This window comes from Ursus maritimus, unplaced genomic scaffold (genome assembly GCF_017311325.1).
Source record: "Ursus maritimus isolate PB19 unplaced genomic scaffold, ASM1731132v1 scaffold_33, whole genome shotgun sequence".
In the NCBI taxonomy this organism is placed as follows: Eukaryota; Metazoa; Chordata; class Mammalia; order Carnivora; family Ursidae; genus Ursus; species Ursus maritimus.
This window is the reverse complement of record NW_024425897.1, coordinates 25,486,655-25,509,610: the sequence shown is the minus strand read 5'-3', so window position 1 is coordinate 25,509,610 and position 22,956 is coordinate 25,486,655. Positions and strand designations below refer to the sequence as shown.

Genomic DNA, 22,956 nt, shown 5'->3' with positions numbered 1-22,956 from the left:
GGGGGGGGGGGCGGCAGTTAAGAATTCAGTATCTGGATCTGGGGGGAGACACAATTCAGCCCATAACAGGCATTAACCCACCTGAGTTAACTGCTGTATCCAGGATGTTTCAAGGTGTGTTTGTTCCCCATGTGCTGAGTTCCAACAGCCCAGGCATAGTTCTTAGCACGGGAGACACATGTCCCTGCCTGCATGGAGCTGACATTCGAGTGTAGGGGAACCAGACAATAAATAAGCAAGCGAATAAATAGCGTAATTTCAGGTAGTGATGAGTGCCATGAAGAACACAGCAGGCTAGTGGAGGCATGGCTGGCATCGGGGACCACATAGGGATGGTCGGGAAGGCCTCTCTGAAAGGGGGTATTCCAGGTATAAAGTGAAATGGTAAAGAGGGGCCAGCCCTGCTCACCATGGGGGAGCACAAAGAACAAAGAAAATGCCCAAGATGGGTGTGAACTTGGTCGTTTCTAGGAACTGAGAGAAGGTGTATGCAGTTGGAACAAGGTGAGCAAAGGTGCGTGGTGGGAGATGAGCTAGGACAGGCAGACGGGTGCCTTGTGAACACCCAGCCGGACGTTCTCCTATTGCGCCCTGCTCCCTTAGGTCACAATCAATTGCTGCACATTTGCGACAACAGAGGGGCCTCTGACCTCCACCTGTCTTTCTACTTCTAACCCAACAAGAATTTCAAACTGCTGTCTGTAAGGTATCCCCAATTGCGATCCTAACCAATGCAAAATGGACATCTTCATTTCTACTCCTTCCCTCTGGAGAAACATCTCCAAACACTAATCCTGTCATGCCAACTCCAAGAGCAGGCAGAAAGCTCCTTCGGCTAAACCCAACAGGGCACAAGAACTGGGAAAGATTCTGATTTCCCATTTAGAGGGAAACTGCCAATGGATTTATTAAGTAGCAGGTGCGACTATGTTGCCGTAAGTAAGGAAAAATCATTACTTCGGGCCCTGGAGGTAACTGGCAACTTTTCTTCGTCTGGATTTCAAATTTAATTCAACTCAAGGGACACTTCATGTGCTCTAACAGGCTGACAGTCCTGGCTGGAGACACAGACTGCCAAATCAGCAGTCCCCGTGTTAAGAAGCTCATAATCAAAGAGGCTGACACAAATTCAGTTAATTGTAATGTGCTGGGTTAAACGATGGACCAGAAGTTTGCATAAAATACTCCAAGCACAAAGTGGCACGATTATTGAATTTCTTGCAAAAAGTTCTATAGATTTAGACCACCCAGACAGAAAAAATGCAATTAAAAATTATATCTAACCTTACCATTATAGATTAGAGGTTACACCATTACACAATTCATGATCTTCCTCCGGATTTTATGAAATCTATCTAAAGGACAGTGAGTGACAGTCAATCTTAACACGGTGGAGGTAGAGATGTATTTTTCTTTTAAAGGCACCAACAGAGAGGGGCGCCTGGGCAGTGCAGTCTGTTAAGCACAGTCCGTTAAGCGTCAGCCGCCTGGCTTCAGCTCAGGTAGTGATCTCAGGGTCTTAAGAACCAGCCCCACATCAGGCTCTGTGCTCAGCAGGGGTGGGGGGCTTCTGCTTGAAGATTCTCTCCCCTTCTCTCTGCCCCTCTCCCTGCTCGCTCCCTCCCTCCCTCTCTCTGTCTAAAATATAAATAAATAAATAGATTTTTTTAAAAAATAAAGGAGCCAACAGAGAGATGAATAGGACACTGCACTCTTATTGGAAATCCAGTGAAATTGGAACCAAACAATACCGCACCAATCAGAATGAAAAGATCAAAAAGCATAGCTTGAGTCTCTGATTAGCACTGCCCTTTAGAATTTCTCTAAAATTATTTACTGCCCAAGTCATTGGCAGACAACTACAAGATGCTGGAAGAGCAAATTACACCAGCTCCACATTAATTATGGGGAGCGGATCTACTGTGTACAGAATTATTTATTCTTTTTCTTTTAAGTAAAATTCTACACCACTCTACTAAAAAGTAGCCCAACTGTGTCTCAGCACAATGTTACCACCAAGACTTGGAGCTTCCCTCGGCTTTAGGGGAAAGAATCCCCCCGACACGCCAGGTCCCCAGTTTCCTCTCCACCCTGCCCTCCTCTTCCCAGCCAAATGCTGGGAATGATGCTGGAAGATACTGCCCTCCCTGTATCCAGTGTGGCAGACAATACCCATTCTCCACGGCTTCCTTATCAAGAAACCCCTGATTTGGAGTGAGGGGACTGGCTATATGCCCAGTTAAACACCTACAATTCCCCACTCGTGCTTGACAGGCTTGATCATGAGAATGATTCTGGCCACTGAGCATTAGTCAAAAGATGTTGGTTGATGCTTCTGGGAAGGCTCCTTAAAGAGGGGCAGACTCAGGCCCACATGATTCCCTCACCCCACCTTTCTTCCTTCCTTCTCCATGAAATGCAGATGAGATGACCACAACTGTGGCAGCTATCCTGTGGCAATGAGGTAAAGGTCAAGAGAATCATACAATCTTTAATGCCCTGACATCCTTGATCCACTGATACCTACCTATGCACATTCCTGCCTTTCCCCAAATCTATCCCTGTCTTGAGGGTGAGGACACTGTTCTTTGGGGTTTCTTCATGTACCTGACCTGAATCCCTACAAATATACATTACAGATCACTCGCCCTTTGTGATATCATGACTTATAGTAAGAAATACATATTTGGGGGAAAAAAAAGAAATATTTATTTGGCCATTCTGGCATAGAGCTCCTAAAACTCTTGTAATTTCCTAAATGGTGAGACTGATAAACGTACCTTGATAATTCATAACAAGCCCCTTTCAAACATACCTGAGCTTATGTTAATGAGTTGACTTTTGGAAAACATCTAAGGATGGGAGCTGGTTAGCAGGAGAAACAACGTGTGGTGAGAAGGTTGGAACTTTAAGTCCCACCTCCATCCTTCAGGGAGGGTAGAGAAGCTAGAGACTGAGTTCAACCACCAATGGCCAATGATTTAATCAATCGCGCCTGTGTAATGAAGTCTCCAAAAAAACCCGAAAGGATGGGGTTTGGAGAGCTTCCAGGATGCTGAACCAGAATGCATCTACTTGCCATCATACTGGGCCTCAGACTCCGTGAGGACAGAAGCTCCTTTGTTCAAGACCTTGTCCTATGCTTCTCTTCATCTGGCTGTTGAGGTGTATCCTATAATATCCTTTGCAATAAACCAGTTGACTCTAGTGAGTAAACTGATTTCCTGAATTCTGTAAGCCACTCTAGCAAATTAGTCCAACCCATGGAGAGGGTTCTGGGAAGCTGTGGTTTATGGCCAACTGGCCAGAAGCACAGGTGACCACCTGGACTCGCAAATGATGCCTGAAGTGGGGAGCAGCAGTGTTGTGGGACGGAACCCTTAGACTGTAGGATCTAATTAACACACTCTCGGGGTACAGAGTGTCAAAACTGAGTTGAATGGTAGGACACCAGCTGGTGTTGGAGGGTTGCTTATCAATGGGGGGGGGGGACACACACATTGGAATTAGGTTCACAATATTTACCCAGTTTGGGGGAGGAGTGGGGAGCAGAGAGGACTGTGATTAACAAGACATTGTGGGCCCCTTATGAGCCGAGCAGCCAGTCAGGTCCAGCAAAATTGCTTAGTGTGGGAAAAACCCCATGCATTGTAACTGGAGTCAGAACTGAACGCCCAAAACCCTTCAATCTGGCTTTTATCCACGTGAATCCACTGAACATCTTATTAAAGTCATCAGTGGCTCCACACGTAAAATGCAAAGGATCATTTTCGCTTCTCGCCTGACCTCCTGGCAGCATTCAACTCTGCTAACCCACCCTTCTTTGCTGTCACTTCTCTTCGCTTATGCAATGTCATGTTTCCCCGGTTTTCCTGCTCCATCCCTGGTGGTTCTTCTGAAGGCTCACTTTATCATTTCTTCTCATGATTTTTTCTCAGAAAATCTCACCCTTCCCAAGGCTTCAGTTATTATGATCAAACTGCCAGAGACACCGAAATATGTGTCTCCAGGAAATATATCAACTTTGAGCCTCAGACCCACATATCTAACTGGCCTTCCCACCTTTCCAACTACGTGTCCCAAAAGCACCTCAAACTCATGTCCCAAACTGAAATGATGACCCTGCTCTGTACCAGCAAGGTCCAGCTAGGAAAACAGAAGCAGCTCTCGATAACTCAACAGAGGGAGTTTAATACATAGAGTTGGTTATAGATGGCAGAAAAGTAAGCGCCCACCGGGGAATGGTGAAACAACCCATGCTTTAGCAGCAGCAAGGGACAACTCCACCCCCCCCCATACGGGGAGGGAGGGTGTTACCTCAAATCCCAGGACTGCGGCCATCACTGGGGGCTAAAATCCTGGCCGGGTCAACTGGAGGAGAGCACATGTCCCACAGAAGGTGAACCCACAGGGGAGAAGCAGCCTCTGCCAGAGTCGTATCAGGAAGAAGAGCAAGAGGACTGTAATTACCCTGGTTTCTCTTCTGCCCACCCTGCCATCTCTCACTACTGCCTCCACTGGGCAAAGCCATTCAACAAAAGGAAATCACAATTCCCTGCAAATGTAAATGAACAAATGATAAACTGGAAGTTTGATAAGGAATGAGATGTTTATAGAGTCATAGTAAGTCCCCACAAAATCATTATTAATTACAAAGAACAAAACAGTGCATTCACAGTGGAAAACACTGGCAGGTACCCCCTTGATTAGGCGAACAAGTGAACATTACCAGCAACAGAGCAAATTAAACTCATGCACCATCTAATACGATGCAGTGAGAACACAGCATCGCATCTGTGGCATTCATGCAAAAGATGCATAACCTGAATCTATTCATGACGAAACATCAGACAAATCCAAACTGAGAGACAGTCTACAAAACAACTGGAATTTTAAAAGTGTCAAAATATAACATATATCCATACAATATACACAATAATAGCAGAAAGGAAGGGGAGAATGACACAACACTGCTCCAAAGTAACTATATACTCCAGAGTAATAAAATGTCAACTCCAATTAGATCATGATAAGGTTAAAGATGCATATTAAATCCCTACAACAACCACTTAAAATGCAAAGAGATATAGCTTTAAAAACCCCCAAGAGATTAATTAAAATGGAATAATAAAATACATTTGATTAACACAAGGGAAATCAAGAAAGAAGGAAGAAAAGGGCAAAAATAAGATGAGACAAATGAAAAACAAATGGTGAAACAGCAGACCTAAATCGAATCCTATCAGTAATTACATTAAATATAAATAGGCTACACTTACTTCGGGTAATGACTGAGGAAGATCCCCTCACCTACAGACAGCAGCTGCCAACCCTAGGTGTAATATAAAAAGCAGCTACCTGAAGGCACTAGACAGAGAACAGAAACAGGCAGATCGTAGTGGGGAGTACACACTTAAAGAAGGAGGACAGCTCTAAGAAAGGATTGCCCCATTTTTGCTGCATTTAGCCTGAAAGATAGTGCAGGCATCCTTGTGGGAGGCAGGGGAAGCACCACCCATAGAAGGGATGCAGGAGGGGTTTTTTGCAAGGTGGGGGGCCACTGGGGGAGCAGGGGGAGCACAGGACAGAGTCCAGAGTAGCTGAGGCAGCTAAAGAGAGATAAGGGAATCATGGAAGGGCAAGAGCAAGAGAGGGCATGCCCAAATTACACCTGCCAATATCTCTGGCTGAACTCTGAAGACTGTATATGCAGATCAGCCTCAAAGTATCTCAGTAAAGACATAAGATCTATGCAGAGACTGGAGTTGTGACCCAAGAGATTGTCAGTTCCAGTCCATCCAAATTGTCTGCTGAGACAGAAGAGACATCACTCAGTGGAAAATAACAAAATCCAGAGTCTCCACAACATGACATTCCTGAAAGCCAAGATACAATACAAAATTGCTCAAAATATGAAGATTTAAAAAAATAAGTCTCATTCAAGAGTAAAAAGACCATCAACTGAGACCAACCCTGGGATCACCTGGATGTTAGAATGACCAGAAAAGGATTTGAAACTGATTTATAACTATCCTCAGTGATGTAAAAGAAAACATGCTCTCAATAAATGAAAAGCCAGGAAATTTCATCAGAAAAATAAAAATTATAATAAAAGACTAAAATTGAAAATCTAGAACTAAAGACTATAATATCTATAAGTAAAATTTCACTGGATAAACTTAATAGGCAAATAGAGATAACAAAGGAAAGATTCAGTGAACTTGAAGATAAGTCAGTAAAAGTTACCCAGTGTAAAAAAAGCAAGAAAAAAACAGGGAAAAAAAGAAAAGAACCACAGAGAATTGTTACATAATACCAAATGATCTAAATGATATCCTACAATTGAGATGCAGAGGAGCAAGAAAATGAGACAGAAAAAAAATTTTTAATATATAATGGCTTGAAAAGTTTCCAAAAGTGGATGAAAGACATAAATGTACAAATTCAAGTACACAACAAATCCAAGGCAAGATAAACATGAAAAAGCCATGCTTCTGCACATCATAGTCAAACTGTTGAAAGTCAAAGACAACAAGCAAAGCATCAACACATTACCTACAGGTAAACAATTCCATTAAATGTCTGTCTTCTCACTAGCAACTATGGAGACCAAAAGAGAATGGAACAACATCTTTAAAGTGCTAAAAGAGGGGCGCCTGGGTAGCGCAGTCATTAAAGCGTCTGCCTTCGGCTCAGGGCGTGATCCCACATCGGGCTCCTCGGCTATGAGCCTGCTTCTTCCTCTCCCACTCCCCCTGCTGTGTTCCCTCTCTCTCGCTGGCTGTCTCTCTGTCACATAAATAAATAAAATCTTTAAAAAATAAAGATAAAAAAAATAAAAAATAAAGTGCTAAAAGAAAAAAGAAAAAAAAAAGCCTTTCCAGTCTGGACATCCATAAATAGCAAAGAGATGCTTCGAGAATGAGGATAAAATAAAGACATTTTCAGATAAAAGGAAACAAAAGGAATTCATTGCCAACAAATATGCACTCCAAAAATATTGCCAAGAGAAATCCTTCATGCTGCAAAAAAAGGTTCCAAATGAAGATAGAGAGCCCCAGGAAGGAATGAAGAACATCAGAAATGGCAAACATGTGGGTGAATACAAAAAACTATTTTGTTTTTTGCTTTTTCTTCTTAATTCCCTTTTAATACATAAAACCACTTAAAACAAAAATTATATAATATTGTCTTCTAGGAATTTTAAAATGTCTACGTAACTACATAAAATAACTTAAGCATAAAAGGGGTGGTTAAATGGTCCTACCATCTACATTTTGCAGGAAGTGATAACTCCTCATAGAATATGAAGAGTTAAGTGTATACTGTAATCCCTGAAGCAACCACTGAAAATATAATTCAAGAAAATGCAGCTAAAAAGCCTATAGAAAAGTTAAACTTGTATTCTTTAACACATTCAAATTATCCCCAAAAAGGCATGAAAGGCAGACTAGAGAAACAACAAACAAAAGAAGCAAACAGAAAACAAATAATAAAATGGTGACCCCCCAAGTCTAACCACATCAGTAATTATGTTAAATATTAATGGATTAATCTCTCTAACTAAAAGACTGACATGGTCAAAACAGATAAAAATACAAGACACAAGTATATACCGTCTAGAAGAGACATACTTTAAGTATAAAGACAAAGACAGGTGAATTTGGTAAGGCTGCAGGATACAAAATCACTACCTAAAAGCCAGCTATATTTGTACACACTAGAAGTGAAAAATTAGAGAAATGAAAATAACATCAGCAACTCCATTTATAATATCATTAAAAACTAAAGTATTAAAGAATACAGTTAACAAAAAACATGCAAGGCCTGTACACTAAAAACCACAAAGTATTTCTGAAGAAAATTAAAGATGTAAATAAATGGAGAAAGAAACCATGTTTGTACATTGAAAGATTCAATACTGTTAAGATGGCAATTCTCCATAAATTGATCTATACGTGAATCACATGAATACTGAATCCCAGCTAACGATGGGCACACTGAACTACTCAGGGGAAAGTGAATGAATATCTGCAGTTTACTTTCAAATGCATCAAAAAATAAGATGGAGTTTTGGATCAAATGATAAGTAGTGAGGCACAAAGAGTAAAATATTAAAATATTAATGGTAGAATCTAAGTGGAGGGCATAAGGATTCTCACTATAAACTTCTTTCAACTTTGCCCTATGTCTGAAATTTTTCATAATAAAATGCTGAGGAAATCATAACTATGAAATATTTCCAACATCTAAAAGACTACGGAGAATAATAAAATGAACAAATGAGCACCGACATCTCCCACCAACATGATTAACTAATAAAACATCAGATATGGCTGAAGTTCCCTGGATGCCGTCAGCCCACCTCCCCTGATGCTAGTGGTTATGAAGCCCATGTAGGTTTTATGCCACTGTCTACATATGAATGCATTTACTATACGCAACAAACAGAATTGTATCGCGTGTTCTGAACTGTACCCTGCTGTAGGTACGGGCCGATAATTTGCTTTGTTCTTCCTCTTAGCCTGTGACATGAAGGTGTTGTATAAATATTTACCTATTTATTTATCCATTCTCTCTGATGAATGTTTCAGCAAAACCATCTCAGGATGTAGCCTCTCTGAGCAGAGGATAGCAGCAAGGCACTCAGATTCTGGGAATGGAAAGACCTGGGTTCAAATCCTGACTTCGTGGCTTCACAGCCTTGAGCAAGCCTCTTTCTGAGGCTCAGCAGGAGGGGAAGAGAGAGACTAGCTACCTTGTCCTTTCTCTCTTTGCACTGTCTAGTCTCTGACCACTGTCTACCACTGGTCAAACAAAACTACACACACACACACACACACACGCAGGTACGTGCGCACACACACACACACACACACACACACACAGAAACAATCATTCAATGACATTTGGGCTGCCAGACTGACAATGATGTGCCAGACACATCCCTGGATGCAGTGGAGCCATGCCCTGCAAACATTTCAATCGGGGAAATGGCACCCAGGGACAAGGCAACCCTAACCAGGAAAAGGAAAGAGGGCTGTGAGTCTGGGTGCCAAGGTCACACACCAGCCACCTGCAGACGAACACCTGGAACGAGGGAGCAGCCACTGTTCCTGCAGGCACTCCACTATGCCCACAGGCAGGAAAACATCCTGAAGAGCGGAGGGCTCAGGAGCACTACTAGGTTTCCTTGTCTGTATGAGAGCCCTGAAGATACTCATTCCAACCTCCGAGCGTGACTTCCAGGGTCAAATCAATAAACATCAAAGAGTAGCTTGGCCCAAGCTAAGCATTCACTAAATTTTCAGCCACCACCAAAATCCAGCCATACTCCAATTTTCCAAAATTGTGACCTGATATAAAGCTCTCTGCACAAATCGAAATTCCCTTTTGTAGCTAGAATCCTCAAGCCTCTGAAATTGCCACCCTTTCCTGCTGTCCTTTGCCAGAGATCCCAGACTCCAGTGCAGAGGGAGTCTGGGAGGGGAAACGAGGCAGAGGTGGGGCTAAGCACCATGTACTAACTAGTGGAAACGGGCTCACAAAATGCAACGGATAACATTTGGAACCAGCTAAACATGCTGTGCAAGTCATGGTTTGTTTGAGAAGTAATCACCTGCCTTCCCTTTTAAGCACTGCTGGAATCTTAGCTCTAAGCTCTAGACTTGGTCTGGGCTTCAGGACGGCAGATATCAGAGCACCTGTGTCTATCCACAGATTCCTCAAGGGAAACCTGACTTTTATTTGGGGAAAAAGTTAATAAAGCCTGGATTTTGGGTACCACCTGAATAACATTCACGAAACAGGCCACTATTTGTTTAAGTGTGAAGGTAAGCATTGAGATTATGAACGTCTGAAATGGGAGACCATGAGACGGGTATGGGCTTTGAAGGAGGCAGGCCTGGTCGGAGTCCTGACTCTGTCACTTTCTAGCTCTGTGACCGTCAGGCTGGTGACCTGGTGCTTCTGAGCCTGCTCCTTGCTAAGTAGTGGAAACAGGTAAGTTCCAGAGCTGTCATGAGGATGACCCAAGACAACACACATAGAATCTAATGGGAAGCCTGGCACGTGGCAGGTGCTCATTAAGTAGATGTGGTGGGTATCGGGTTCCCCACAGTGGGAACTGGAGGAAGCTTCCAGAATCCACTTAGATGCTGCTGACAGTGGCACCAAGAATCACAGACAAAACTGCTGCCAAGTGCCTTCCTGCATTATCTTGTTTACTCTCCACAGTCATCCTGAAAGACAGATGCTACTACCAGTTTTATGATACGAGAGGAAGGCAAGGCTCAGAGGGGTGTAGTGACTTGTACGAGGTCGTAGAGCCAGTAAGGAGGACTTGAAATCAGACCCCTACCCTCACTAATTCTAACTACTTCGAAAACTTGCCTCCCAAGAGTGTCCTGGGAGCACATCCTTTGATCATACTGTCCTACCCACATATACACATCCTCTGGTTTTCCTCCCCATCCTCCTCCTCTGGGAAGCCCGCCCTGGTTATCTCCAGTGGACTACACTGGTCTTCCTTCTCTGGTGTCACTTCCTATCCGTACTGCTTGGTACTCAAGGACTTACTCTGTACCTTGCTTTTCCAGGCAATGCTTCAAGTCAAAATGTCAGTCCCCTCAAAGCCTTCTAGATCCCCTGAGGGCACAGGCAATCTTCCGTAATTTCAGAACTTGGCAGAAAAAGTCTAATGACTTCCTTTGGTGACTAATTGCTATTGGCTTACAGAAGTGATTACAAAGAGCCAAGACTCTTCTATAATATTCATTTCTAATTGATTTTTTAAAAAAATTACCACATTCGGGGTGCCTGGTTGGCTCAGTTGGTAGAACATGCGACTCGTCATCTTGGAGGCAGGAGTGGAGCCCCATGCTGGGCACAGAGCTTACTTAAAGAATAAATGAGTTAAATAAACAAATTTTTATAAAAATTACCACATTCTAGGCAAGAATCATTGACAGGCACTGAAATTTATAAGTGAAAATAAAATGCAAGGAAGGATATTTGCAAAGTCTCAAAGTATCTTCCCAGATGTTATGATTCCTAATTACAAGGCTGGGAAAGCAAATATCCAGTGAAGAAACTGGAAAAACACCACTTCAGCTAAGTAACCAAAGTTCGCATCACTGGCAATAAGGCACAGCGATATCACACACCTCCACTATGACAGACTGAGGACGCGGCACTTCGTCGGCTTTCCTGCCTATGCACGTCCTCAACCTAATCATGAGAAAGTCTCAGACAGTCCCAAGCTGAGGACCACTCTCAAAAATAACTGGCCAGCATGCTTCAAAAGTATCAAGGTCATGAAAGAGGTTAAAAAAAAAAAAAAAAAAAAAAGACTAGGGAGAAGAATTCAGCAGACTAAGGCGATATGACCCCTCTATGCGACGTGGGGCCCTGCACAAGATCCTGGAGCAGAAAAAGGACATTATGGGAACACCGGAAGTTCTTAATAATGCTGTAGGTTGGTTAATAATTTATACCAATGTTAATTTCCTGGTTTTGAAATTCCTGCTGTGATTGTGTGTGATGTTAGCATTAGGGGAAACTGCAGTTTTTGTGACTTTTCCCGAAGTCTAAAATTATTCCGAAACAAAAGGTTTTAAAAATAAATGAAATAAAATTTAAATATACTGCGTTCTGTTTGTTTCCATCACGGCACTTTGCACGGGTTTCAATTATGTATGATTTTGCTCATTTGCTTATTGTGTCCCTCCACTGAGAATGTGAACTTGATTTTGAACTTGAGGGAGTGTGAACCCACTCTCTGCAGCACGTGTTCAGACCCCTGTTCTAAACAGAGAACAGGCTGCAGATGGAGGATACTTAGAACTTAGTTCTGTCTTCTTGCTGCCGTTACTGTAATGGATTTTTATCATACCCTTTCATGGGAACAAGTTATACTGGTTTCTATTCATGGTGGTAAATGTTAGCTTTCCTTTTTCAAGGTACTTCTACACATTTTGTAAAAGTGACTTGATTTAAAGAAAAATAGTAAATAAAAAGTGCAAAAAAAGGGGCACCTGGGTGGCTCAGTCAGTGAAGCGTCTGCCTTCAGCTCAGGCCATGATCCTGGGTCCGGGGATCAAGTCTACCTGGGGCTCCCTCCTCAACAGAGCCTGCTTCTGCCTCCCCCTCTTCCCCCCCCTCCCCAGTTCGTGCTCACTCTCTCTCACTCTGTCTCAAATAAATAAATAAAATATTTTTTTTTAAAAATGCAAGAAGGCACACGGATAGGACTTGACTTATCAAGGGAGGAGACAGTGGTAACTAACATGACAAAAAGATCCCAAAGATGGTGTGTGAATTACTGACGTTCAGGACATATTGACATAGCCCATGTAGAATTAGAAATGATGAAATCAGTTCTCACATTATAGGCAAGAGGACACCCTTGCCAGAATTAGAGCCTCAAAGTGTCCCAACCTTCAATACTTAATGAAACTCTTATTTATTTACATACAGTTCTGACAATTTATACCCTTTGTCAAAGAACAATGCCTTGCAATACCTCCAAACTCATTCATTCATCCAACAAATGTTTGCTGAGCACTTACTCTGTGCCAGGCACTGTTCTAGATCCTTAGAACACATCAATGGAGACAGAAGTCCCTGCCTCACAGACCTCACATTCTAGCAGGAAGAAGGTGAACTGTTAATAACGATACATCATGTCATTGGCAAGAGTGTTATGTTCAGAAATCAGACCAGGGCAGGAGGTAGTGGGATAGGGGTCCAGTGTTAAATGGGGAGGGGGCTGGTCCTTCAGAACTCTGCTGGCTGTTGCTGATGGAGGGGGTGGGAGAGTCGTAACAAAAGAGCTCAAGATGTTAGAGCCAGACCATGCAGGGCCTGTGGGTCAGTGGAAGGACTCTGGCTTTTGCTCAAAAAGAGACTTCAGGGGGCAAGGGAGGATGTGGGCAGGCTCTTGTAGGTGTCCAGCTAAGAGAGAACCCGGGCTTGTACCTGGGTCATAGCAATGGAGGAAATTTGATTCTGGATATTCAGAAGGAAGAACCCTAGTGTCTGCTGTCATAAATATGTAGGATATCAGAGAATGAGAAAAGCCAGTCACCTAATTAGGTGTTTAGCCTGAGCAACCAGAATGATGGGGTGGCCACCAAATGAAATAGAAGGGGGCGCCTGGGCAGCTCAGTTGGTTAAGGGTCTGACTCTTGATTTTGGCTCAGGTCATGATCTCAGGGTTGTGAGATCGAGCCCCACATCGGGCTCCATGCTGGGCATGGAACCTGCTAAGATTCTTTCTCTCTCTCTCTGCCTCTGCCCCCATCCTTCTCAAGGAAAGGAAAGGAAAGAGGGAAAGGGGAAGGGAATGAAAGGAGAAATGGAAGAAAGAAAGAAATGGAGGAATCATCTGAGCACAAGGTTGACACTTCATAGTCACTTAAAGCATACACTGTCCCCATTTGTAAGGGGCAACTATGGCACAGAAAGACTAAGTAACTTGCCCAAGGTGACACAGTTGGTATGTGGCAGAGGCAGGATTCGAATGCTGGCCAACTGGCTCCAGAGTCCATAATCTTAACCCTTGGGTTCCACTGCTTAACAGGATGGGAGGTCGGCCCACAAGACTCTCTGTGTGAGCTGAGAGAGAGCTATTTTAAGAAATCAGACATAAAGTTTTCCAGGATTTCTCTGAGCCTCACGGACATTATATTTGGAGTGGGGAAAATTTCATGGTATTTTAAACTTTCTTGGAAGTGTAACAAAGATCTACCTGAGTCCAGCCCAGCATTGCCTTGCCAGCAGCCCTCAAGCCCTCAAAATCACCTTACTACCTCTTTGCCAAAAGGCTTTTCAATGCATGGTCACATTTAGATACTAATGTTTAACAAACTATTTTGATTTTAGAGAATAATCAATTCAACTTTGTTCAAATTGGCCCCAATACAATATGCAGTCTGAAACAGCAACGTGACACGTGAAAACACACACATCTGTCCCCTTTCCATACGTCTTCAGCTCTGAAATTCAATCTCAGCAAATCTTGCTCACGTTCACGCTTTGATCCAGGTCTCCATCGGAGCCAGAATGAAATATGTCACATTTCATTCATAAAAGACATGATTAAAACAGATAATCAGTTATGTTGGGAAATCACACATTTCCCTAGGCCTAAAAACTGTTTTATTTTGAGAGGTGGTGTATACAAATGGACAATAGCCAGACCGAACATAATAATACAACTCCAACCCACCTCCTTGCAGCAATCAGGACAAAGAGCCAGACCATGGCCTCTGCGGTCGTCAGCACAGAAAGGTCTGAACTTCGTGCAGGACTGCCAGCGTCCCTTTTTATTGCCTCTGCTTCCAACTCAGGGCCAACCAGGAAAAGCCATCACATAAGATGCTCACTTCTTGTTGACCTGCCTCTGGCCCCTCCAACCTCTGACCCAAGCGGACCTGAGCTTTCCCTGCTTTCCACTATAACCTCCCCCTCTCATGCCTGCCCTTAAGTCTCCGCCAAATGCAAGTGATGGTGACTGACTCCCTGGGCGTAGCAAGTTCTGACTAAATAGCCTTTGTTTGTTCTCATTTGGGTGACCCACAATTTCAGTGCATTTCTCTCTGGCCATGAAATAAAGCATGATAAGGAGCAATCCCATCTAGGAAAGCATGAAGGTAAGAAACGAGATGCTGACCCAGAAAGGTTCAATAGGTGGAGATCGGTCCCCATCTAGACATGCAGAACAGCCCAGAAGAGTGGTTTCAAATGGGAGCTCCTGATATTCACGAATGCAGACCCAGGGCCCCAAAACCAGTGCTTCCCCACCACACGAATTCAGCAGGTAACCCCAAACCTTTCCAAGTCTATTTCCACATCCACACAACGGAAATGAATAATACTTTGCACAGTGCTTGTGATAATACAGTAAGACAGTGCATATAAATAAAGGGCTAACACAGAGTTTGGCACACGGACACATAAAAATATAAAGTGGGAGGGGCTCCTGGGTGACTCTTGATTTCTACTCAGGTCAGGATCTCAGTGTTGTAAGACTGAGCCCAGCGCTGAGCATGGTGCCTGCTTAAGATTCTCTCTCTCCCTCTGCCCCTTCCCCGCCCCCTGCTCGAGCTCACTCTCTCTAAAACAATATAAATAAATAAATAAATAAATAATAAATAAATAAATAAATAAATAAAATTCTTAAAAAAAAAAACAAAAGTAAAGTGTGTGTTGACAGTATCAATTCAGATATCACAGCACCGTAATAGCATCAACTATAGTAAATACCCGCATCGATCTGCACTACTGAACACCACGGCGTGCCAGGCGGTCTTCTGCGCTAACTCCCTCAATAATGCCAGTGGCGATGAGGGCAGTCTCACCGCCTGGAAGGCCCCCTCTGGTCACCCGGACTCACCGGACACACGCAGTGCATGAGGTGGTGACATCCGCCTTCGGACATTTGAATCTAGCCCCTCTCTTAGCATCGCATCTCCCTTTTTTCCAACAGTGCGTCAGGAGCCTCAAAATGCTAGCACCCGCAGGAGCCGGAGGATGACCCAAAGGAGAGAAGAGGGCAGGTGTGAGACACCGGGGAGGCCTGGGGCCAGTGGGGAGCCGGGCAGGGCGCGACGCACGTCTCACTGCAGGCTATGGAGGCCGGGCTGCCAGAGCTCCAAGACGCCACCGAGAAAACTAAGTGGAAACCCCCTCCCCTCCCATTAGAGCTTGGCCACGCTCTCAAATACCCTGGGAACGCCAAATGCGCCAGCACGCACGCACACCCACGCACGCACACGCACGCACACCCGCGCACGCGGCCTGGATATCATCACCGCCGACAATCTGCAAACTCCAGACTAGCTGCTTCTCCTCTGGCGCAGCACGAAGGCTCCATAACGGCAGTTTAAACAAACGTGTGGGGACGTTCGGTGGGTTGACCCACCTCCTTCATCCCTCTCCGTCTCCTGCCCCCCAGCATCAAAGCCCAGGGGAGAGTGGAAAGCCCCAGATGCTCTCCAGAGGAGCAGCCCTGACAGCGCTGAAACCAAGCCCCGTGGCTACACTTTCCGCGGGGCTGCCAGTTCGTGCTTGACCTCCCGCGGCGGAGTCCGAGTGAGAGCCCATTTCAGCTCTCGCCATCAACTTCCCCGGGAGGGAACCAAACTCGGGGGTTTCTGCCCCTCGCGGCAATGACACTTCAGGGACCGCTCCAGCCTCATCAGCCTCCCCCTCCCTAAATTAGCCCCCAGCTCTGGCATGGCTGCTGGTAAAGGGGCTGCGAGGGAATGAAGGGCACCTGGAGCCTTTCCAGAGCCAGACCGCCTGGGTGCACCACTCCCTAGCTGTGTGACCTTGGGCAAGCTACTTAACCTCTCTGTGCCTCAGGAAAATACGGGTAATAGTAGTACTCACCTTCTTGAGTTGTTCATTGTTAGAATTCAGTGAGTTAATGCATGTAAACAACTTAGACTATGGCCTGGACCATTCTTAGTCCTCAATGAAAGTTAGCTAGAAACGTTTATGCCATTTCCCTGGACTGAAATGCCCTTTCCAACCAGGCTCCAGCACTTCCCCGACCACCAGACCATCTGTTCTCCCAACTTCTCACCCAACAATGTTCTCTCTACACCAAGGACGGCAGTAAGTGTCAATCACTCCACCTCACATGGACATGTAGGAGCTGCCAGGATCCTGGACTCAATGCTGTAACTGATTAACAATGTCTGTCTGGGCAGAGGGAGAGCCGAAGTGCTGCAGTTGATTAATAATGTCTGCCATGGCAGAGGGAGCGCTGAAGCACTGGTGTTGATTAATAATGTCTGTCCGGACAGAAGATACGCTCAGTGGTATGAGTGCAGAATCCATACCTTTGCCATTCTTGGTCTAGAGCAAGCATCTGATGCTGCCTTATGTTGACGGAATCTCTGCAGAGCAAGAACTGGGCTTCAGACCACCCCAGCCCCACCACTGGAGTGACTAGCACAGGTCTGGGTCCAAACTAAGTTCTGACGCAGTTATCACCGAAACTAACTCAAGAGGCTCTGAACAGGAACTGGGCTTCCTGCAGGCTACTAAGCCCACGTGTGATCTGCCAGAGCCTCAGCATCCTATCGCAGGCCCCCACAAACACACTTCCACAAAGGTGTGATCTGGCACACCAGCCTCCCTCAGAATCAGAAGGACTACACTGGGCTTACGATCAGTTCCCACTTCTCACCTGCCTCACTTACGTGGCACCACCACCTCAGCATCTGAGCTCCGGGGAAACCACCACAGGCTAACACTCGGTGAGGACTCTGTTCCAAGACCTTCACTAACTTGATTGATCCTCACAGCAACCCTGAGACATACAGCCCATCATAGTCCCCGTCTTACCAATGAGGGAACAGAAGCCCAGAGAGGTTCGATGACTTACCCCAGGGCACACAGCTGGCACAGGCAGAGCCACCGCTGCATCCTGCTGCTATCCACGAAGTTTGGTGAGCAAAACAAGCTACAGACAGGTTTGTCCCCCAGCACAGAGAAGTAACCCACTTTTTCCAATCCTAAAACTGCATCCTCATCATACAGAGACGGCTGATTTGCTTTACCAAAGGATTCCTTACTGAATCTTTACTTTAATGAAAACCTGAGAGGTCGGAGACATTGTCTCAGAAAGCTCTTTCCTGTAGTCGGAAAATGGAATTCATTGACCAAGTTTCCACTTACGGGCAGCAAGTCAAGGCCGGCAGTGATAAGGTTCAGGGTGTCACCTGAGAGCTTACCTGCCAGCCTGAAAGCCTGCTCTCAGAGCACTTGTTTTTAAGCCTGGCTTCACAACAGAACGACTTGGGGAGCTTTTAGAGAATATAGATGCCCAGAGCCCATGCCCAAATACCCTGCTCCACTTAGCCGTCTTGCATGGGTCTCTATTCCGTGTCTGTCAGTATCCTCACTATATGGGATACTCAGCAGATGAGCAATACCACATTATTCACTGACAATTCATTGATGACCAAAAGTTGATTTCCATTCCATCCCACCCAGCAAAGCCACTTACCTAAGAGTGAAGTGGTCTGCCATAGAGCCGCTGGTCAGAGAGACCAAAAAGGTGGCTGTGTCCCCTTCCCGGATGAGGTTCAGGGGTACTGAGATGACAACGTTCTCATCCAGGCTCACCAGGGACCACTTCAGATCGTCTTGAGTTGGGTAGACCACAACACTCCCGATCCTCTCCCGGGCCGGAGCCACCTGCTGGGGGCTGTCCTGGCCGGAGTGGATGTTGTTCTCCCATTTGCCGTCCTCCTCCAGTGGACACTGACCGGCCTGGTCAGCAGGGTAGAGCGTGAAGAAGAGCTCCATCGCGGTGCCCCCCAGCAGGGCCGGGATCTCCTCCTCGGGCTCCAGGTCGAGCCCAGAGCTGAACCACTCGGGCAGTAGCTCCAGCTCGGCCACACACAGCCCTGGGTCCCCTTGCAGCCGACAGCTGGCTGCCACTTCCCTGGCCTCAGGGAAGGCAAACATCTTGACGCACGGTAGGTTCTCCTCGGGGTCACTGTCATCCCAGTCCATCCCAGTGATGTAAAACAAGGTCTGCACTTTGGGTCTGTTGGAGTAGATGGAGCTGTCGAGGATGTGGGATTTCAGCTTCCAGTTGAAGGGAAACTTCTCCATGTTTCCAAAGGATGGGGAAGTCAACAGGAGCTCCTGGGGGATTGTCTTCTCCGCTGAAAATGGGCCATAGCTGGCATTGATGGTCGGGGGGTTCCTGGCCCGGTAGATAAAGAAGGACTCCACCCGCGCCTGCAGACTGGAGTTCCTCGTGACGTCCTGGTTGGCTTCCTTAAGGAAGAAGGCCTCCTCCGCGTCGGCAATGTGGAAGCTGGTGGGCAGATAGGCAGGGAGCGAGGAAAACCGCTGCAGGCTATCCACGATCCCTCGGCTCTCCGTCTCTGTGCGAGAAAGGAAAGCAAAGGAAGAATAAAGGCCAAGACCTGAGAAGCCAGGAAACCAACACAGTGCAGTCTGCACCACCGCCCCAGCAAACTGCCCCCTGCCACACTGGGCCTCCCCTGACCTCGGCACAGGGTTCTTCAGGAATCTTCCAAACCGGCCAGTGTGGAGTGGGGAAGGGGCTCATTTACCAGTGACCCAATAATCTGTGTGTGCACAGTGCCCCCCACCCCACCCAAGGGAAGACATTGCCTCCTCCTGCTCTCCAAAGACCCAAGTTCAGAGGATCCCGGCCCTCTTTGTTAGGCTGCCCCACAGAGAGAAGGCTGTGCATCCGCAAAGCCCACCCGAGCCAGCATCGTGCCATCATATAGGACTTGCTACCGCTGCATCATTTGATAGTTACGCTTCCTCCCATCCCTCCCAGATGTGGTATCTACATGGACATCCAGACAGCTCCATAATTCTGACTGAAATGAGGCATTCCCATTTCTAGAAAGCTCTCCTCTGAAATCCTAGTGGGAATGCGGAGAGGTTGACTTATCTACAAGGATGCACACAGACTTAGGAGCACAGGTGCTGGAGCCAGAATCAGGCTCTGCTGCTTCCTAAGTGAGCCACTTGAGCAAGTCACTTTCACTCTCCGTGCTCCAGATGTCCTCATGCAGGGTAGGATGGAATTATAAGTTCGACCTTATTGCGTTATTGTAAGGATTAGTGAGTTAGTAAATATGAAGCTCTCAGAACAGTGCTGACACATAAACATCGATCAGTCGTGCTATTGTTACTATTGTTACTACTTATCAGTTGAAACCATTCTAAAGGTTTATCAATAGAAGACTAGATAAACTACACGTTTTTACAGCGGGATAACAGGCAGCTATAAGAAAAAAAGGTAGAGCTACATGGACATACTTGAAAAACTGTCCACAATATTATGTCACTAAGTATAAAAAATTATAAACATATCCGATATGATCCTACTTAGATTTTTTAAGGTTCCATATGTGTGTGTGTGTATATAAATGTACATATGTTTTTGTGTCTATAGAACCAAAGAGAAAGGGTTTCACTTTTTGACATCTAGGTTTCTACTTTCTTTAAATTTGTTACAACTATGTATTATTTTATTAATTAAAATATCTACATAAACATGTATATGTATGTTTGTATACATCTATGCATGTGTGTGTTTGTTTCTTTCAAGTGGGAAAACACAGACCCAACAAACTTTTTTCAAACTAAAGAGAGTCCACCAGGAACCAGGGTTGGCAAATCAGGCCAAGAACAGACAGGGCTTCATCCCTGCCCTGAAATAGTAAGTCTCCAACCCCAGAGCCAACGCAAGAAGAAATACAGCCGGGCAGCGGGGTTGGAAATGCAGCACTGCTACAGAATAAAAGGCAAATAAATACCACTCCATAGACTCTAACTCCTGGTAACTTTTTTTTCTGCAGCCATTACAAATTCTGCAAAATACACTTCTCTATTGACTTACTTTCGGAGCCCCTGTCCTTGAGCTTTCCTTGTCCAGAGCTTTCCTTGCCCAGAGGATGACAAAATTGTAATTAGGAGATTGGGGAAAAGATACAACCCTGTAGAGGTTGATGCATCCTTCCTCCAAGAAGGTGTTCAGAAAGCCAGTTCTCCACAAACTACTGCGTGGTCTCACTAGCATGTGGAACCTTTTAGGTCAGATTCATAGAAGCAGAGAGTAGGATGGTGATTGCCTGGGGCTGGAGTTGGGGAGGGGAAGATGGGAGGTGTTGGTCAAGGGGTACGAAGTTTCAATCATGCAAGATGAATAATCTCTGGAGATCTAATGCAGAGCATGTGACATAGTTAACAATCCTGTATTGTATGCTGTAATTTGCTAAGAGGATAGATTTCAAATTAAATCTAAACTCTCTCTCACACGCGCGTGTGCGCGCACACACACACACACGGTAGCTATGTAGAGGTAATGAATATGTTAACTAGTTTGGTTGTGATTATGTATACATGAGTACTTCTATCAAAACATCAAACTCTACACCTTAAATATATATATATATTTTTATATGTCCACGATATCTCAAAGAAGGAAGGAAGGATCTTTTCAAGTGTCATCAATATGGCCAGTTCTTGTCAGATTAATTACTGGAGAAGCAGGGTTATTACCCATCTACTCCTCCGATTATCTATCCAACTATATTTACTACTCATTTGTCTTATTTTAGCACTGCGCCACGTAGGACTATCACAGGGACAAGACAGATGTGACTTCTGCCCCCAAGGAGCTGGCACATCTAACATACGTGAAGGAATTAGGGAACCGAGTATTAATATCCTTAAAAATGCCCATCCCAGCAATTCCCCACCTAGCAATCGAGCTAGGGAAATAATCCAGAGACCAGAAAGGAGATCAATGTGCAAGTAGGTTCATCCCAAGCATGATTTATCATGGCGACATGCCAGAAGCAACCTAAAAACCCATCACGAGGGAAACGACTAAGTAAATGATGAAAGCCATACTGTGTGAGTGTGACACTGAGCGGCCATCAGCACCATGATTTCAACAAATAGGGAGCGTCCTGAGCAAATGCTTACACGTTAAGTGAAAAGGCAGACATCAAAACTTGATTTAAATTATCCCAAATGTGTTTAAAATATATATACACATATATATGCACATAATACGTCATATAGAACACATATGCATAAACACATAAACACACATACCGCCTATTGACTTTCATGATACAGACACGCGTTTCCTCCAGAATGTATCCTATGGACTGGGTAGGATTTGGATGGAACACAGAGGGGGAGAAACGACTTTGAAGAATTAGCCTCATCTAAAGGGAAGTTTTAGCTACTGCCGCCACCAAGGGGCAATTTGTATTTTGACAATGTCAAGCAACGCAGAAGCGCCATTCCATATGAAATTTAAATTAGTTTTTTGTTGGTTTATTTCCCCTCTCCAAACCAGAAATTTAAATTCTAGGTGAATCTGACCATGAAATAATTGGCAACAAGGGAACATGTGCCTTGAGCGGCATGACAGCACCCTTCAGCAGAGCAAAGTGGGCGCCCAGCCGACCAGACTTGGGAAGTAAGAGGTGGGCCCAAATTTTACCTTCTCATAAAATGTAGGGAAAGCCCAAGGCAAGGTTTAAATTCTGACTTATTTACAAATGTGGAAAAGGAAATTAAAATCTAGGCAGAGTGTAATGTGCTCTGTTTTTATTGCGGATTGGCTTATTTTTTTATCATTTATGTCAATATTTTATACCTCTCAAAAATTGATTTACAAGAAATTTAAAGCTGTGCCTCCTCTCTTGTTTATTGTGGCCAAATGGCCAAAGCCCGCATTTTATCTGAAATAACAGTGCAAGGTTTACAATCCCGCCCCACCATAACTCAAGCAAAATGCAGTACAAATTTTGTCTGAGAGCTTATATGGAAAGCCATAAACATCAGCTGCCAGGACCTCATTTTGTCCTCGAACCAGCTGCAACAAAATATGATATCCGAATTCAGGAGTATTTTATAAAGCCACGGGACTGTGTGCTAGGAAATACATCCATGGCCTGAGAAGCTACCACCCGTCCCTCTGATCCCCAAACATCATAGAGTGGCCCCATTCTTTTTCCCATTGGCAGATAGACCCTGTAGCCCAAATTAATCAGCTGCTATTCAGTCTGCTGATTTGCTAGAGGGCTACTCACCACCCGTCTGGAGGAGGTGGGTCCTGAAAGCATGAATGAGGGAGTCTTAAGGGGCCCGGATGAACAGGGCTTTCATCACTGTGCTCCTTTTGAGCCAGAAAGAGAATGAAGCTCGGGTTCATGGAGAGCACAAGGTGTGTCAGAGGGATGCTCTGCAGCTTTGGTGAGGAACCTTCTAGAATGAAGCAATCCACAGGGCACAGGGCATGGGGAACCCTGGTGGGGTTCACTAACATCGCCAGCCCGACCTGGGAACTAGTTATCAATCTTTGGCTACCGGTCACCCAACGCCTGTGACATTTCTGCAGCTGAATCTCTTTTTCTAATTCAT

General features: G+C 45.0%; 1 protein-coding gene across 1 annotated transcript in view; it reads right to left on the bottom strand.

The window, feature by feature from the left end:
- The window catches only part of TMEM132B (transmembrane protein 132B), a 222,794-nt gene that overhangs the window by 189,617 nt on the left and 10,221 nt on the right, over positions 1-22,956 (bottom strand). Inside the window, exon 2 of the mRNA XM_040619421.1 lies at positions 18,023-19,063. Coding sequence (XP_040475355.1) covers positions 18,023-19,063 — 1,041 coding nt within the window. The remainder of the gene's footprint in view (positions 1-18,022; positions 19,064-22,956) is intronic.